Below are 18,237 nucleotides of genomic sequence, written 5' to 3'. Positions count from 1 at the left end.
AGGAGAGCATGACCCTAGCACGTCAGCATACCACATAAGTACAATCACATAATGGAAATGCAACAGATATTCAATAGATAAAAATTAATTGCAAATATTAAAGTTTCCCATAGATATACACAAAGATATTATTTCAGTGTAATAATCTTTCCTCAATTTAAGATACCAGTTAGGACTGTACTAGCACAAGGACTTTTATTTCAAGAGTAGCAAATGACAATAGAATAGACTATCACAGTTGGAAAGGACCTACAACAACCACTAGTCCAGCTGCCTGAGCAATTCAGGGCTGACCAAAAGTTAAAGCATGTTGTTAAGGGCATTGTCCAAATGCCTCTTAAATACTCACAGGCTCAGGGCATCAACCACCTATCTAGGAAGCACGTTCCAGTGTTTAACCACCCCCTCGGTAAATAAATGCTTCAAAACGTCCAGTCTAAAACTCCCCTGGCACAGTTTTGAACCATTCCCATTCATCCTACCACTGGATACTAGAGAGACAAGATCAGCACCTCCCTCCTCCACTTCCCCTCCTTAGAAAGCTGCAGAGAGCAATGAGGTCACCCTGCAGCCTCCTTTTCTCCAGACTAGAGAAGACTTAGCTGCTCCTCAGAGGTCATTCCTTCCAGCCTTTTCCCCAGCTTTGTTGCCCTCCTCTGGACACAATTCAAGGACCTTCACATCCTTCTTCAACTGTGCGGTATTGAAGAACTGCACATAGTATTGAAGATAAGGCCACACCAACACTGAATACAGCAAGATAATCACCTCTCTTGACTGGCTGGTTATACCACGTTTAATATATCCAAGGATGCAGTTTGCCCTCTTGACTGCCAGGGCACACTGCAGTCAGCATCCCCAGATCCCTTTCTGTAGGACTCTCCAATCACTCCTCTCCCAATTTATACTTGTGCTAAGCATTACTCCATCCTAGGTCTTGCATACAGGCCAAAAAGAAAAAAATATATCAGAAATAATAATATTTTTGTACTAAACAGAAGCAGTCTCATTTAACTGCAAGCAACTCAAACCTCAAAAAGAAAGACAAGGTTACTAGTTCTCTACTCTAGACTCTTACTTACCTGCACAGACAGATAAAAAGGCAATAAAATATTACAAGAACAAAGTGAAGCAAGTGAAACACCATTAGAAGATGCAATACACATATAACTCAGCCCCATGTGATCAACCTCGTATGACACCTCCTGCTGAAGTACACAGTCTCATTAAAATACACACTCCCACTGAAGCCAAGGCAAAGTTGGTATTAACTGCCAGGAGAACCTAACTTGTCCGGATTTCAGTCTCCAACATGCAATACCATTGACAACACAGCAGGGGCAAAGAAGGGGAGGAAGACGAGACACCAACAACAGCATCCACTTACTTTCTTGCCTCTATCCTGGCTTCAGAGTCCGCATCATGAATTCCCTTCTTTATTGTTTCAGCTAACACTGATATGTGTCTGAAATAAGGAAAACATTATCCAGCAGTACAAAAAGATGCGCCACACAAACAAATGAGTAATTTGATTTTGCCTTGGTCGAGAAGAACAGTTCATCACATCTTCCCATTTCCATGTAACGCCCTTTGGAGCCTTTATTTATTTATTTGGTCTTATGAACCAGTTTTATCTCACCCACACAACTGACTAGGAAAAGTCAAGCAGCATTCTTCAGAGGTCAGTCTTTAGTTAGCTATAGAAATTGCCTGGGTGCAAAAATACTCTCCTAACCCTTAAATAGACTTGTGCAGTCTAGGGCTAAGAAAATTGTGTCCCAGTCTCTTCCTCCCCAATTACTTTAACTGTTCATTAGTCTGAAGTACTGTAGAAGCCTCCTTCCAAGGCTGGCATAGGAGACAGACTCATTGAACTCTGACTGCCAGAACTACCAGAGCAAACAGTGCGCGTGCACGTATGTTCGTGCTTTTTTGTGGCAAAAATATCTATATAAGAGCTACCTGATATAATCTCACCTCCTAGATTATCCTTTCTCCAGAATTAACCCCCCAGACATACGCAGGAAATCATTAACCCACTTGTTTCCAGAGCTTACCTTTCTAGGGAGTGCGTTTGCCACTCCTGCAACAGCAAATCTAAAAATTCAAAACAGCGCCTGAGAGAAGAAAGAGAAGAAATGCTGAGTTCTCTGAGTTAACAGAGACACACTGACTTTGCCATACCTGCCTTTGAACAACAGCTGTCTTTTGGTATGAAGTTTTTTGGGACATTAGAATTCAGTAACGACCCTGATAAAAATATGAACATCAAATGCCATCAATAAAGAGTCTGAAATAATAACCGGAGTCAGCTTGATACACAAACTCTGGAGAGAGGGCTTCACAGAACAATCCAGAAAGCCCCTTTCATTAAACGGGATATAGGCCCAAAATATCCATGCTTTGTATACTTCGTCCCTGTTAAGGCTTCACACAAGTAACTTCACATTTAGCTTCACGTGGAGACAGATCTTTTCATACTTAATCTCCCTTCCTCATTTCAGGAAACAAAAGCACAAGTGTGCTGTTATTTGTTCAAGGTTTGTCACCAAATTCAGCAACCATAAAGCCTTTTTTGTCTAAGTGGAAGAGAACTAGCTAATCTACACGGACTGGTCAAGAGTCTCCCAGTGAGGTAGTGGACTGAAGTACACTTAGATTTTAAGTGCAGAGAAGACCATTAACACATCCAGTCCAAATTCAGATGATGCTATCACAGAACACTACTGCTGATTGGCTCAAAGAAAACATGTCACTGTGACTGCTAGTAGTGGAGAACAGGAACATGCCTGTAAAGAAGCCAAAATAATATGATGTTATAATGACACGTAAGCATAAAGTTTAGTTTAAAAAAAAAATTCTCTGTGGAAAAGTGACTTCTCTGCAGTACTGAGACTTATACAAGATAGCTGACTTTGAATTTGATCCCATTTCATGGGGGAGAGCGAGATGCATTCTTTAAGTGTGCATATCAACCCTTTTCATGAATAAAAACAAATATACAAATGTTATCAGAAAGTACATGTGAACCTATTTACTGGTAAAAAGAAAAAAAAGTAAATTCAAACTTAAGGCTCACCTTCTAACTGCAACAGACTTGGAGGTACAATTACTGGTTATGATGGGTATTAATCGAGGGATGTGTGTATGCTAGAGGAAAACAAAGAACAAACAGGGAGAAAACTTTGCACAACAGTTCCATGGAACGAAAAGGTATCTCTTTCAGTGACCTGACCCAGCATGCAGATATTCTGTTCAATTCTTAAAAACAGAACTGCTAACTAAAGGAACACTAAGATATGGACAGATACTTTTATTATTGAAAATTTTATATTTGTTAAAATATCTTTAATATTTTATTTTCTTCTATGATGACAGGCTGCAGTGAATCAAAGAGCTGAAGTCACTGCAATAGGATCTAAACTGACAGTGGTGACAACCTGAAAGCTATCAGGCTATCTACAGCTTCCCCAGTGACTCACTAGGCAGAAGTCACTTTTGTGACCTAATGGTTTTAGGAAACATGCACTGCCTGTGAGGAGTTTTAGACCATAATTAAGAGGATGAGTGTGTCCCGCAAGGCAGGTTTAAAGCCCATTCAAAGAAAAAAGTTTGCTCAGCTCTTAGAGGGATGCAAATATCCTACTCTGCAAAGAAACATTCTTCCTACTATTATGGCAGGGTTTAACTATCATCATCTACACAAAGCTGCATGACATCTGAGACAGCCAAGCCTGGCACAATCAGATAAGTACATTAGGCACTTAATCTAATTTTCATTGCAGCAACATTCATACTTCCTCAAACACCACAGTATTTGGAAATAACAACATTGTTCATTTTTGATGTATACTTACTCGAATGATTAATCTAACTGCTACAACACCAGAAGTGGCCATGACTTTGGCACTATTCGGAATTAGATTAAAAATTGTTGGCATGATGGCTTCTGCCCCATGGTCAAACTTGTTTCCCAGAACTGATGATAAATGTCTGAAAAACAGAATGAAGTCATGCTGGTAAGTCATGCTGCGGATTAAGCGAGTTCTACAGAAATCTGACACAAGCACATCTGACATCTCAGTCTTCATAACTGTCATCTCCTCTCCAACTCCAAAGGGGAGAAAACACCACATTTGAAAACACAGTTTCTTTACTCTCCCTTCAGATGTCTGTACTATACCCATCTGAACTCTGAGAAACAGTAAGTTCAGCATAAAATAAAGTAACTAGCACAGCTAAAAATTTATTATCAAATGGGATCATGCTGAAAGAATGTATTTTTCTGAGCTTGTTAGTTTATATTACAGTTTCTCTGAATCTGCCTATTTTGCCTAAGATGCAGAAATTTCAAAATAAGAAACACTGCAGTTGCCCTTCTTCTTGAAGCATTTCACAAAGGATAAACCATCAGAACTAAAAAACTAGCTCGGCCCGAGCCAGAACAAAACAGACACATTTTCAATGTTATTGTTCAATCATTCGCTACTCAGTGCATGAATGCCTGGCTTGCTCGTTCATTCAGCATGTCTCAAATCAGCATCGTTTAAAACGCAGGAACACAGTTTGACAGAACTACAATTAAGTGGCCTACATGGATGTGGTTTTAAACAACTGTAGCAAAAGCATGTTCTACCTATAACCATGTAGTACTAGAAGCCCTCGTTATATCCTAGAAGTATTTTAACCAGTGCCTGTTCCTTTTTCTTACATCACAGTTCAAGTGTATTTAGAAAGTAAACTCACCCCAACGTGATACAAGCCTCTCGTACTACTTGAGACCGCAGGTCTTTAGCAGATAATTTAAATGCTCCATCCAGAAGTCTCAAATGTTGGAAGAAGTTATCATATTCTGCAGCTCCAGCCAAAAGTAAGGAGCGGATCTTTTTCAACTGTGAGCACCATAAAAGAAAGCGGTGACTTTTAATGAGCAATAAATACCAGGTCAGTTATGTTCAGAGCTGATACTTAGTTTCCAGGATCCTTGTACAACTGTTTTTAAAGTCCAAGCAATTCTATTATTTCAGATCTTATATTCAACTCATAGGTTAACATACTAAGTACGATAATGTAAACAACTAGCTGTTACAGAAATCCGTAATTGTTGTATATAGTTGCTCAAACTGATTGTTAATAACCCAAACATTACTTTTTAAGCCAAAATATATGCTAAAAGTTCTCCTCTATTCCCCTCAGAAACCACTTATTTACAGCGGCTTCTAAAGCTTAGGTCCTCTTACAGTTGACTATTGTATTAAAAAGATTACTAGACTTAAAGGGCATGGTTCATATTCAGATTTCAGTAATATTGACATATCTAGAAGATGTCCATTTACTTCATTAAAATTATTATCTGGTTGTACTAGAAGTGGAATCCTGACCCCATCAAAATGGGAAATTTTCTATTAATATTACAGGGATCACCATATCACCCTATAGACATTCTTTCGGACACCTTCACAGGCCCTCACGTATACTGATGCATCTGTACAGTGCCTCCGTTTAAGCTCACTGTTACACAGAACAGCAAACAAAAAAAACCCAACAAACAAAACCCCAAAGTCAGCTGAATCAGCACAATTTGCCACTCAGATCTGTAATATAGAATTTGACAGACATGTCAAAGTTGTTACACCAGTGATGAAAGTCTACAGTGTAGACAAGATCATGCATCTATTTATATCAGGAAAACACAGCTCACCTCAGTAAATAAACTCAGTATAACACATCTGATTTTCCACTTCCACGTTTCCCACAGTCATACTTAGTTATTCAAAACTTGAGTGTACAAATTCTTTCTGAATTATTTTACACCTTCTTTCGCAAAAGTATAAATTAGCTCTCTATAAGCAACGTGACTTTCTGCCTCATCAGGAAGTTTTAAGATATTCTAAATATCACTTCTGACATTCTTATTTCAGCATCTGCTAGCAAATTTCTAGTTCTATATCTGGAATTGCTGTATGACTTCCAGTTCAACCTGATCCTATCTCAACAGATTCTCATATATCAAATAGCATTTTCCTTCACAGATAAGGTTTAAATTCTGTCTCATAAGGAAACATTTTCCCCAAGCTTGGGGTAACATAACAGATGCTCACCACTTAAACTATGATCTAGACATACTCTGAGGTTCTTCCAGTAACCTCTTTATGGGATTAAGCTCAGTGCAGAAAAACCTGATATTAATAGAGTTCATATCTAAGTTCACTACTTACCGCAGAAACTCTCTGTTCCCAGTCATGCTTATCATCTGATAGTATCTCTCTTATTTTGTTTATGGATTCCTCAAGATCCCGGCTGGAATAAATCTGCAAATTTAAACACAGAGTAGCACCCTAAGGCAAGATTTACTCCAGAAAATCAGATCACTTCACAACTACATTCTTACATCCTTTGCTCCTCCATGCTTAAGTGTCATGTGCTAGCCTTGCAATCAAAAATTACTAAATGACAAGATGATTAAAGGATCACCTTTTATTATTTTACTATATTTCCACAATTTTAAGCAGCATTCCTGCAGCTACTAGTGGCTATATTAGTAAAGACCTACAGAAAATCATGAGTGGATACATGTGCTGTTCAGCTGTCCCCCATAAATACAGTTCTGGTTAAAGAGAGAGGATACGTGACATGGCCCAGCCAAATCTATCACTGTCCAGTTGTCACACTCACAACAGCAGCAGTCCTGGAGACACAGGTCACCTTTATTGCTTTCAGTTCCTAGATGGTACAGATGAAATGTAGAGAGGCTTCTGTTGACTCAAGTTTTTGTTCAACCAGACTGCACTGTGCAGCACACACATCCAGTTCCAGCCTCATATGTACTCCTGTGATACCTTTTATCACAACCTTCCCACTCCCATTCCCACTTCTGAGAGTTTCACATAAACTATTGGCAGATACCATCATTTCAAGCTTACCTCCCTCCAACTTCTAACTTGCCTTCCCCTTAAAGAAGATTTGTCAACATCACAATGAAGCACAATTTGTCAGTGATTAAGACTAGAACCCATATCTATCTTCAGATTTTTAGTACTGTGTGTTTTAACAGGTAATTCTACTTACCTGAACCGTTGGGACATCTTCAAATGCCTTAATAAAGTCTTCTTCATCCACAGCACCTGCTCCCTCTTTGGCTGCTGACATACAAATGAAAAAGCCTTTTCAATCTTCTTAACAACAAGAGAATCAATTAAGAAACCACCAGCTATCAAGGCACTTAATAACAAGAAAGTTCACTATCCATGCAGCTTCAGAGAGCTGCAGATGTAATGAAAGCAGAGACAGGGAAATTCAATGCCAGGCACAGACTAGACAATCACAACATCCTTCAGCTCCTAGGCACAGAGGGCACATTAGGGAAGTCATTACAGTAGTCACTCAACAGGGGACAGAGTGTGAAAGATAAAAGGGAAAATTTACTTTAATTATACAGGAGATTTTATTTTAAAGGATTTAATCCTATCTATAATAGATGAAGGTGCAGATCTGACAGCTGCACAAACAGACAAATGATAAGGAAGACAAACAGTCTCTGGAATACTAATCAGATCGGAGACTATCTGATACAGGGAACTTTCCCCATTTCTCTAGGTCACATGTAGAATTATAATCACATGTGGAATTATTGCTCACGTTCAGAATTACCACTCAGTTTTCTTTTTGCCTTTTCATTATCAGCAATGCTCAAAGGTCTTAGAAGAAAGCCAGTGGGTCAGTTTTAGATTGCATGGGCTGAAGTTTAGCATGCACTCATAAACAGCTTCAGTTCAGCTGAAGAGTTGCAGCTACAAAGGCAAAAATCTACACACTGCAACACTGACATGATTTACTCGTAGCCCTCAGTGCCCAACTGCACAGGTCCAATCTTACAAAAATGCAAAACACATTATAGGGATGTGGCGACTGTTTGGAGATTCATCCTATTAAAGTTCGACCATGGCATGCAGGCAACATACACAATGATTCCACAGGGAAAAATTTGTTACTGGATCCTGGGGGCCAGTCTGGAAGTCCTTGCATAAGCTCAAGTATGAACACTATAAATACTTCACATACAGGTCAGTTTATACATGTTATCAGCTTACTTGAGGACTTGGAGCCCAGAGCTGCAGACCCAAGTCTGCGGGTAGTCCCCATCCCAACTCTGCGTGAGTTTGCAGGGGCCTTTGAAGACGTAGAGGAGCTAGCTGAGGAAGGTCTGTTCCCATCCACGGAGTCTTCATCATCAAAAATTTTATCTGCCAAAAAAAGCACACTCAGCTGTAAGTCTGATGAAGCAAAGGCATATCCCAAAGAACATGCCCATTCAACAGCAAATATGCTGCATGTTCAGGTCTGCTCTGCCACTAGAAATAGTTATTCACCAATGACCCTCAGGCCATTGAACCCAATCCTTGCTACTGAAGCCACTGTATAAACTTTTTTAATGAATACATTAGATAAAAAGAATAAACTTCAAATCTACAGAAAGATGCAAGCCACAGATAACACTTGGGGTGTCTACAGTCTGTATCTCTGATGTTTATGCCTCTGAGAGCTATTTTGCCATGGGCTGTAGTGAAACCAAGCCCATGAGCAAATCCAAGATCAACGTTTGGAGGGATCAGACAGCACAGGCTGCCCTGTCACACCCTGCTAACAGCCTGCACCAGACTGAAAATACAGGGTAACCCAGGAAAGATGCAGGGCAACACCCATGCTTTTGATAAACTACAGACCATTTATCACAGAACCCATCCAGAGCTATAAATCCACTTTATTCTTTTAAATGATCACCAGAGATTCCTTACAAGTAAATAGAAAAAGTTACCTCAAATTCATAAAACCAAATACAAGATGTATTAAAACTTATTGAACCTTCTGTGTACATCCAAAGGGAACTGCGGCCTCTATCTCTAAACATGAACATAAATTATGTTAAAATGAATTACAGTCACTTTGATTCTCAGTGAAGGTCACTTGAATTCCAAAGGAGTGCTTATATTGCAGTTTTACGCAGATTAGCTAATCCACTTTAGAAACCAGCTTTAGGTTGAAAGGTGACAATGTGTTTGGACAGCTGATAGAGATGGTGCGCATTATTTATTGCAGCCAGAAAGCCACCTCGGTCCCCATCACTTAGCTTCTCCACACTAATGCTTCATTCAAGATTTGAGTCCTGCTTCATGTTCATCCCTCTTCCAACAGCCCAAGGTATGTACCCCCACTCTCCACCAGTTCTGGAACATTTCCTCTGCAAAATTTCAGTCAGTAAAAACTCAAGCAGGTGCTTTAATCCATCCCTATTCAGGAAAGCACCTGGGAACATCTAGTAACAAATAAAGGCTCCTAGTTAGACACTAATTACTGAATTTCAATACAGGTTGAGCTTTCCAAAAGTAAGAAAATAAACTGGCAACAGTATAGACATATCCTAGGGAAGACAAAAGAACAGAAAGCAAAGCCTGTATTGTCCTCAGCCCAATAGTCTTAAGGAGTTTTCCTTGCCCAAAGTGGTATTGGCAGCTGGACACGGGAGAACCATCACAGCATCTAAAAATCTAAATACTGCATTTCCAATGTGCACCCTTGCACATAATGCCAACACTCCAATCAAAGCACAGAAATGGCGGGTAGACAGCAGCATCCAACAAATTAAGAAAGGAGGCCAAGGATCTCTCTCTCCTTAATTTTGATGTTTTGATGTTCAGGAAATCTTAGAATATGGGAAACGGCTAGGGCAAAAAAAACCAAAAAACCCAACATCTCAAGCAAAGGGGTATCATAATAACAGGTGATATGTTGGGACTGTTCAAAAGTGAACAGGACACAAGTGAACACCTGAACTTTTAACATCAAGAAATTTAAGGTCACACAGCTGAAAAGAACATAAGCCACAATTAGGATGTGGGCTCTCTTTAACACAGTGGTGTAGTAGCCCTAGGGCAGCCCTGGAGAACATGCAACCCTCCCTACTGACAGCAGTCATGTTCTGACATACTTAATTCAAAAATAATTTGAAAAGAGTTCATGAGAATGATTAAAGGATTGGAAAATAGGCTTGTAATTCAATTAAATGAAAATTCACTGCAGGACGCTGTTTAGCCTGGCCAGATTCTTAACAAGTTTCTTGATTATATTTTGTGTTAATGCAGCAACTCAAGATTTATTATAGTTTTCTAGTGTGATTTATTGTTTCTCACCTAATAGAAAAATATACAACAAGGCCACTGGCTGGAGCTTAAAAACAAATTAAATTCTGAGTTACCCTGGGTTTTTCCTCCCTCCCCTTTTTTTCCCCCCCTCCATTTTTTGCAATAATCACAGCACTGACTCTCTGCAAGGCTAGGAGGTGTGTCACCCAGCGAATCCTACCACAGCCAGTTCTTAGAAAGTAAGACAGATTTTGTTTGGTTTTGTTGTTCCCCCCAAAGGTACAGTCTAGTTCAAACAGGAATTACTTCAAAAACATTATTTGGTGAGAATTGCATGGAAGGTCATGGCAGATCAAAATAGACTTTAAAACATACAACCTCTGAAGCCTCTAGGAAGTGATGCCAAAAGACTTGCACAGACCTTGAATACAAAAACTTCTGGGTAAAATTTGCCCCAATTGCATTTATTTCAAAAAGCTTCTACATAGATACTAAGCAAATGATTGTCATACATATATATTTTACCAGTCAAGAGAAAGTCAGTCATATTCAAAACAAAAGATACTTTACTACTTCAAAACTACTTTCATCTGGTAATTAAAGTCTCCACCAGCTGCATTTCAGGCTATCTAGATGCAGTCTTAGTTAACTCACTTCCTCTTGGTATTTGCATTTTTAAAGCCTCACTCCTTTGAAAGGAGAAGAGGGTGTGGTTTGCTATTTCATAGAATAGATTTTAAAAATCATAAAAACAGATATTAAAAGGATCACACCCCTGTAGCATTTTACTTATTAAACTATTTAAAACGAGCTTTTTTGAGCATTAGAAAAAGAAAAAAACCCACCGAACAACACTCAAAAAAACCCCCAGCCAGCCCACAGTTCCGTGTATGCTTAAATTACAATCACATGTTCCGGTTCATTAAGTCTACAAACTAAGCATTATGTATTTATCAAATCAGAATATCCCTTCAATAACCAAACAGCATTTTCTCATCCAAGCAGTGCAGAATGACAGTGCCACATTCAGAACTGCACACCAAGTCTTCCAGCAGCACGTGTGCAGGACAGAAAGAGAAACAAAGAACAGAAAGAAACCTGAACATTGGAGTACAGAAAATAAGAGAAAAGCAAGCTACTACACATTATCATTAAAAAGCCATTTTTCTCCCCATTCATTGACTTCTGTTCACAATAATCATTTGAACTAGGATTATATTTTTCTGCAAATCACGAGGTGGTAAATTCATCATGGGTGTAACTTTCGACTTCAGCAGAGGTGCACTAATGCGAAATCAGTGCCACGTTCTAACATTAAATAACCATTGATATTCTCACATCCCAAGACCCCCCCCAAGTGCTCATTTATAAGGGCTATACAGTACTCTCTGTCAGAGACATGCCCTTATAGAAGAGGCCTTTGTCTGCTGACTGCTCTGCTGTCTCAGAGAAACAGAGAACACTATTTGCTTTACATTTCTCAATTCCTTTACATTATTTAAGAAGAAAATAAAATTGCTTACAAGTACATATCCTTCTGCAAATAAGCCTCCTCAACATTCCTTCATATTTTCCATAGCGTGCCCAGATGTAACAGTGCTTCACAGAGCGCTGCGGCTTTCAGTCCAGAACATAATCAATCTCTGCCCCTCGTATTCATTAAGCATGCTGTCTTCACACGTGGATTTAAACAGCTATGGCTTCAGTCCTCTCTCTACAACTGTAGCTCTGCAGGATTCTCACCAACACCAATTTCAGCCCAGGAAACTTCAGTTCACTTCTAGGAAGTAATTTGCCACTAGCAAGGGGAACCTGGGACAAATAATCTGGGATGAAGACAAGCTGAGTCTGCCTGTCTGGGCTGGCTTGCACTAGGAACCAGCCTGACTTTATCCCCTGGGAAGTGCTAACAGGAGCATCTCAACAGCTGTCATCGTTTGTCCATGACGAATAAATTTAGTCATTATTCATTTTAAAATGTAACCCCTTCAGGTCTGGACAAGGTGTAAAATGGGGAAAAGAGACTGTACTAGCTGCTGTTCAGGAAACACAGTGAACGTGGGCCAGCATTTCCCCTGACTGAATCACCAGCCTGGGACCTTTTAAAGCGAAGTAATGGAGTCTCAAATTTCCTGTCCAATGAAAGGAGATGCTTTCTGGCTTTTAAAAAAATTTGACACGTCAGATTCAAATCTTTTAGTTATTTGTCTGTAAGCTTTGGAGAAGCTAAATACTCCGTAGTGACTACAGATTAGGAAAAAAACTTATGATCATGTCTGTTCCTAATGAAGATGCCCTGCTATGGTCTTCAGGTCCAACTCTGCAAAGTACTAAATTTGCTCTGGTCCCACTGTGCCCACTTATCACGTGTCCCACCTCCAAGTGCCAGTGCAGCTCAAGCATGCAAGACGGATACTTGCAAGTATCAGCTGCATCTCTCTCAGGAGAATCTCCCTTTTGACTGAAGAAGGTGGATGGCACCAGATGGGTGGTGCCTTCCCACCCACCCCACGGTACCCTGCATCACGAGTAGACACACAACGGCTAAAGCCAACATACATTTCAGCGCATCAAAGCCCCATGCTCAACCCCTGCTAGGTGGGCAAAGCCCAACTCCCTGAAGATCTGAGCGCCCCCTGTAAAAGCCAAGAACACATGCTGGCAAACCCACCGATGCCAAAAAAACCAGGGTATGCTCCTCCTTTGTCCTTTTTGCCAGACATGACTCCACGTGCACTGGTCAATGTTCTTGAGACAGACACCCCCTGGACAATTCAGCTTATGCCTTTCCCCAGGGCCAGCATCTGGCACCCCCTCTGCAGCTGTGAGTGCCGTATGACACAAGGCACAGTTCACTCCTCTCTGTGGGTGTCCCAGCAGCCTCCAAGCAAGACAAATTCAGCTGAGGTTACATGCCTCTTTCCATTAGCACACACCTAACCCACGCATGGCTTAGCTGCAAGGCTGCCTAACTAACAGGTATTGTGTAGGTTTCTCCAGGAAAACCAGTTTATGAACCCACTAAAGATAAAGAGACACATATATACTCCTCAGCAGGATTAGATGTTTAAAACCAAAGCAGTCACAGCCACAAGCAGAAGTAATCAGGCACAGCACATCATTAGGGTTTCTTGCTCAGCCATCTCCCCGAGTTTCCCAGCTACTTTCTCTCCTGGCCCCAGCCACAGCCCCGCCTTCCCCACCCTCCACATCAGGCACAGTGTTTTGAGCCTTTAAAACACCACCCACTTGGGCTCAGTGACTCCGGTCAGCCCCCCAGTGCCACCTCCAGGACCAGTTCTCCCAGGTTGACCCAGCCACCAGTCCCAGCCCACCCCTGCTGCCACCTTCCGGCACTATTCGATGAACCACGTCATCATTCTTCACAACCGGCTTTGAAGTGGATTCCCAAAAACCTGACCTCAGCAGGGATCCCAGCAGGAGCTCACCAGACTGAGCCAACCACAGCAATGATTGTGGCTGCAAGGATATGCATACCATCATTACCTTGTTTTCTTCTTTCTATCTTGCACATATAGCCCTATTTAAAGGCTATATAATTGCGCATGGGAGTTTGTCTTCTGAATAAGGATTCTGTGTAAATCTAGGCAATATATTTATGACCATAACAAATACAATAAGCAATACAGCTGCCATCAGCCCAAGGTAAGGTAGTACTTAGAGACTCAAGCCAAGAATGTCATACCAGGTAAGTGGGCAAATGCCTTTTATTTTAATAATCCTTCCAATACCCACATGCTTTTCTTTAATCCAAAATGTTTCCATTTTCCTTCCTTCACTAGGAAAGGTGACACCCATCACCTTGGCTGCTGCCTCATTCTGCCTAACCACGAGCTAATGAAGCTGCTTGTAACCCACCAGGTCTCCAACTGCTATCACAAAGTGAAAGAACATTCCTGAAAGAAGTAACACTTGGAAATTCATTTTTTCTGCTCCAAATACATCATATATACATGGGCAGTTATTCTGACATACATCCTGCTCAGTCCCAAGCAAATGGCTACAGCAATTTCAGAGTACTGGTGTCACCAGCCCTCTGTAAGCAGAAAAAAAAAATAGTGCAGTAGTAGCAATAATAAACAAAGCACGTTTCTGTTAGTGAGGAATCCTATATTTATTAAACCAATTCCAGTATGATAAAGTTAACTGGGGAAATTGAGGTACATACTAACCTGACCACATCCAACACCAAACTAGGCAGACACAATTTTGGAAAGTAAATTCCAACTTTTACCTGAGAGAACAAACAATGGCCTTGGCAACATTCAAAATCTGCTCTAAAGGACTGGCCTGGTAAGTCAAACAAAATCTTTTTGCAGAAGACTAATCTGGAATCATACAGCTAATGACTGATTCAAGTTACTTTTCTGAGGGATATTATAATTTTCAATCCTGGAATCAGATGGCTCCAATTTAAGTTGATCCATGATGACTTTGTGGAAACTTGAGAACAAGAGCCTTAAAGACTTGAAAACAAGAGACAAATAAAAAGGATTCAATATTTACTAGCCTATTTGCTTCAAAACATGATTTTAAAACCATAAGGTTGGCAATATTAATGTCATGACATTAACAAGTCACAGCATGTACATACATGCATTAATACAACTAAAACCTCAGCAAAGTGCTTTTCAGAAACTTCTATTCATGAAATTGACACACCTGGAAATGGAAAATTTGAAGAGTTAGTGAAAATGTCATTCAGACAGTTTCCAGCAATATGAAGTTTCCATTAGCTTTATGTAGATTTAGAAAAGAGGTGGTACAAAGATTTCACATTCCTATAAGCTTTGTAAAATTAAGTAGCTATTTCTTTGTCTCCTATTGCTATGATACCGAGTGAAAGAGCTACAGCTCAAAAAGCAAGAAGAATTCACAAAGCACCAAAAGCTGAGATAAATCCATAAAAGTATGTAGGATTTCTTAGTTTCACTAATTACTTTAGTAGAGTTCATACAGGCACCTAAACAAGAATCAACCCCCATGTGCTAGAAGCTGCACAGACAGAGCCTTCACCACATTCTGATTAAAAACATTAACAAAAATTGAGACACAGACATGCACACAAGGGAAAAAATAAATAAATAAATGAGAAGAGATAAGGATCTTTTTTCCTCAAAGTCATCTTTGGAAACACAATTTTCCCACAGTGCCCTTTCCAGCCAGCCATACAGCTTTCCCCAGACCTCAAGATCATCAGGAAATCCACAACGCATACCTCAAAAACACACCCACCCCAAAAGCCCACATGCTTATATAAAGTTGCAATTTAAAGAGCAAAACCAGCTTTTCCCTACCCCACACGTCCCCCTCAGGTCACCCAGAGGTTCATTATTAGGCCTTGCATGGCGCCCACCCAACATTCATAGCCAGGCTGTCCATACAATTATCTCCTAACGAAGCCTTTCACAAACACACTATTTCAGCGTTTATTAAACACTCTACAAGAGGACATTATTTCTGTGTTTCAGTGCCACAGCTTTCCCTGCTGGCTTGGGGGTGCTGTCCTTCTTTTGTTCTAGGCCCTTGAAAATACCCTTTGAATTGCACTGAGTAGAAACGTGCCAGCAGCAGCCCCAAGCACAGACACTACTCCCCCCTCACAGCGCTCTTGTTAGCATAATCTTCACAGATAAAAACACAAAGTGGGTCATATACGCTGAGCCCTAGAGATACCAATCAATGAGAAAGACTATTTATACAGGATGGGCCAGTGGGATCTTTTAGAGTCAGAAAATACCTTTTTCCAGAACTACAGGAATTAGCGGCCTTATTGCAGGACTGGTATAGCTGCAGAAAAGCATTCCTTCATTCCTGAACAGCAGATAAAGCACGCTGGTTTCCATTTCAATATTAATCCTGTGTGCTGCACATTGCCAGTGTTTCTCCTCAGCCTTACTAAAGTTTAATTATTCAGGCAAATAATTATATAAAAGAAAGCTAATTCTTCTGCCTTTGTTCACAAGACAGCAAAACTCAATTCTGCAGAAGCACAAGGAGCTCCCTCAGGCACCATCTCCAAACGCACACGTGGCAGGGATGAGTCAGGATGAAGAGCAAATAACAAACCCTCCCCCTCCTTGCCCTCACCTCCAGGTTTTAGTCAGCTCTCTGCAGTTGCTGGAAAACTTATGGCAAAGCATGGACCCCCTGCGTTTGTAGTGAGCCCCTGCTCTGTCAGAAATTCAAATGGCAAAATAGCCAGTAGCATCATCCAGCTACCGGTCAACCACCCAGCACCCCAGGCAACAGCTTCCTTTGCCTGGGTCTGTGCTCAACCTTGCACAGTCCTTGCTCTAAAAATGATTAAATGTCATTAAAAGGCACAGCCATTCAACAGCAGCAAGAAGTATTCATTAGGACTTTAACATGTGAGCAAACTGAAACAGAGTTGCTGAAGGACATTCTCAAGGGCGTGAAGGCTTCAGGGCATTGACAGAATCTGGATTCAGCTCCATTCCGAAACATATGGCTTTTTTCTAAATCATTTTTTCTCCCTCCTACTAAGGGTGCAAGTAGTGTCCCATATATTATCTTCAAAACTGGTTTATGCATAATCAAAAAAGGCCATCTGCAAAATGGCTCAGACATTTGCAAACAGCTCAAAAAGAATAAAAATCACATCACAAGGTATTAGAAAAAGATGTTTTAATTTAGTTGTCCTTGACAGGTTGCTTGAAGTTTAGACACATTTGAAATTGAGTTCTCTGTATTTTGCAAAGCTGGTACCCAGCAATACTACACAGAACCTGCTACTGAAGATGGTGCTAAACCGAGCTCCCAGGGAGACATCTGCTGGCAGTGGCTTGGGGTTTATTTGCCAAAACCCATATGAAGCAGATACCTGAGGAATTGATAGGTTAAGTTTTGTCTTACCTGGACTGCCTATATCCTATATAGGTAAAGTGAAGTAAGAGGCACACCAGGAATCTGCAGCCCTTAAATGGACAGATGCTTTTTACTCACGAAGGAAAGGAGCGCTAAGTGCAGATAGATCAGGTACCTCCAGCTCCACAGACCAGGTTCAGGTTTCCAGCTATTACCACCATCTGTTGCCATGACATCATAGGAAGAGACTTCTCCAGCCCACACTCCCAGCTGGCATTCCCTGGACAAATCCCTCTGTCTACTCAGGTAATTAACGCAAGCGTAGCTCACCTAGATGCTGACTGCCCTAACACACGTCGTTGTCAGCAAAAGGAAATTGCATTTTATATTGCTATCACTTACTGCGTCCTGAAGGGCTGCTCATGTCCTACACATGCAGCACACCAAGGTGTAAAGCATGGACAGCTAGCATGCAGAGCTGTATGAGGAAGGAAAGAGCATCCTGACATTTTTAGGACAAAGCATTGTAACAAGAAGACCAAAAGCATTTACTGCCTCAAGTTACACACAGCACATTTAGGGGGCAGAAATGCTGCAGGAGATCCCACTTCCAGCCACCACAGAACATCCTTCCCAGTGCAAAGTCTGCTACTGCAGACAACTCCTACAGCAGAAAGCTCCCAAGAAATAAAATTTTTATCCCTAGAGATAAAAATGCCAAACTGCAGCCTTGTTTGATTTCAAGGGCTCAGGATAGCTGGGTTGGTGAAGTTAAGCCAGCAACATGTGTTGAAGGGATCTGGGGAAGCTGTAGCACTTGGCCTGTCACAGACCTTCATTTAGGTGCATTTACAATCAGTAAATAGGGGCAACATATTGCCCAGCGCTTTGCATTTGCCAGGGGTAACCCTCCTATGAGATGCTGCAGCATCCTAAACTTTCCAAGCAGCCCCCTTCGAGCCAATAAACACAACGTATGCAGTTATTCCTGAACGGTGAAGGAAAAAACAAGGGTGTCAGCCTATGTCTCCTATACAGCCACAGAAAAAGGAGCCAGGGCTTCTGTCCAAAGGTGTTCATCTGCCCAGTTAAAAGCTAATGCAAGAACATAGGTACTACAGCTGCAAAAACTGTCTGGTGTTACATACATTACACATCAATGACTCCCACCCAGAATGCCTGGCCTGATGCTTAATTAATACACTTTAATTAGATAACCACTTAAAATGATGCGAAATACTCCGTGGAG

General features: G+C 40.9%; 1 protein-coding gene across 9 annotated transcripts in view; it reads right to left on the bottom strand.

Moving 5' to 3' along the window:
• CLASP1 (cytoplasmic linker associated protein 1) overlaps positions 1 to 18,237 on the bottom strand; it is a 180,693-nt gene that overhangs the window by 87,782 nt on the left and 74,674 nt on the right. For 6 of the 9 annotated variants that reach the window (XM_030488256.1, XM_030488257.1, XM_030488258.1 and 3 more), the window contains 8 exons: positions 8,091 to 8,243; positions 7,069 to 7,142; positions 6,219 to 6,311; positions 4,747 to 4,892; positions 3,858 to 3,993; positions 3,080 to 3,150; positions 2,058 to 2,117; positions 1,388 to 1,465 (listed from right to left, as the gene is read on the bottom strand). In XM_030488256.1, the coding sequence (XP_030344116.1) occupies positions 1,388 to 1,465; positions 2,058 to 2,117; positions 3,080 to 3,150; positions 3,858 to 3,993; positions 4,747 to 4,892; positions 6,219 to 6,311; positions 7,069 to 7,142; positions 8,091 to 8,243 (811 nt within the window). Of the gene's footprint in view, positions 1 to 1,387; positions 1,466 to 2,057; positions 2,118 to 3,079; positions 3,151 to 3,857; positions 3,994 to 4,746; positions 4,893 to 6,218; positions 6,312 to 7,068; positions 7,143 to 8,090; positions 8,244 to 11,662; positions 12,569 to 18,237 lie in introns of those variants that run through there. The other 3 variants (XM_030488260.1, XM_032919972.1, XM_032919973.1) reach the window with 3 other exon arrangements.

This window comes from Strigops habroptila, chromosome 5 (genome assembly GCF_004027225.2).
Source record: "Strigops habroptila isolate Jane chromosome 5, bStrHab1.2.pri, whole genome shotgun sequence".
Taxonomy (NCBI): domain Eukaryota; kingdom Metazoa; phylum Chordata; class Aves; order Psittaciformes; family Psittacidae; genus Strigops; species Strigops habroptila.
Note: the sequence above shows the minus strand (reverse complement) of the source record. Positions and strands in the feature narration are given on the sequence as shown.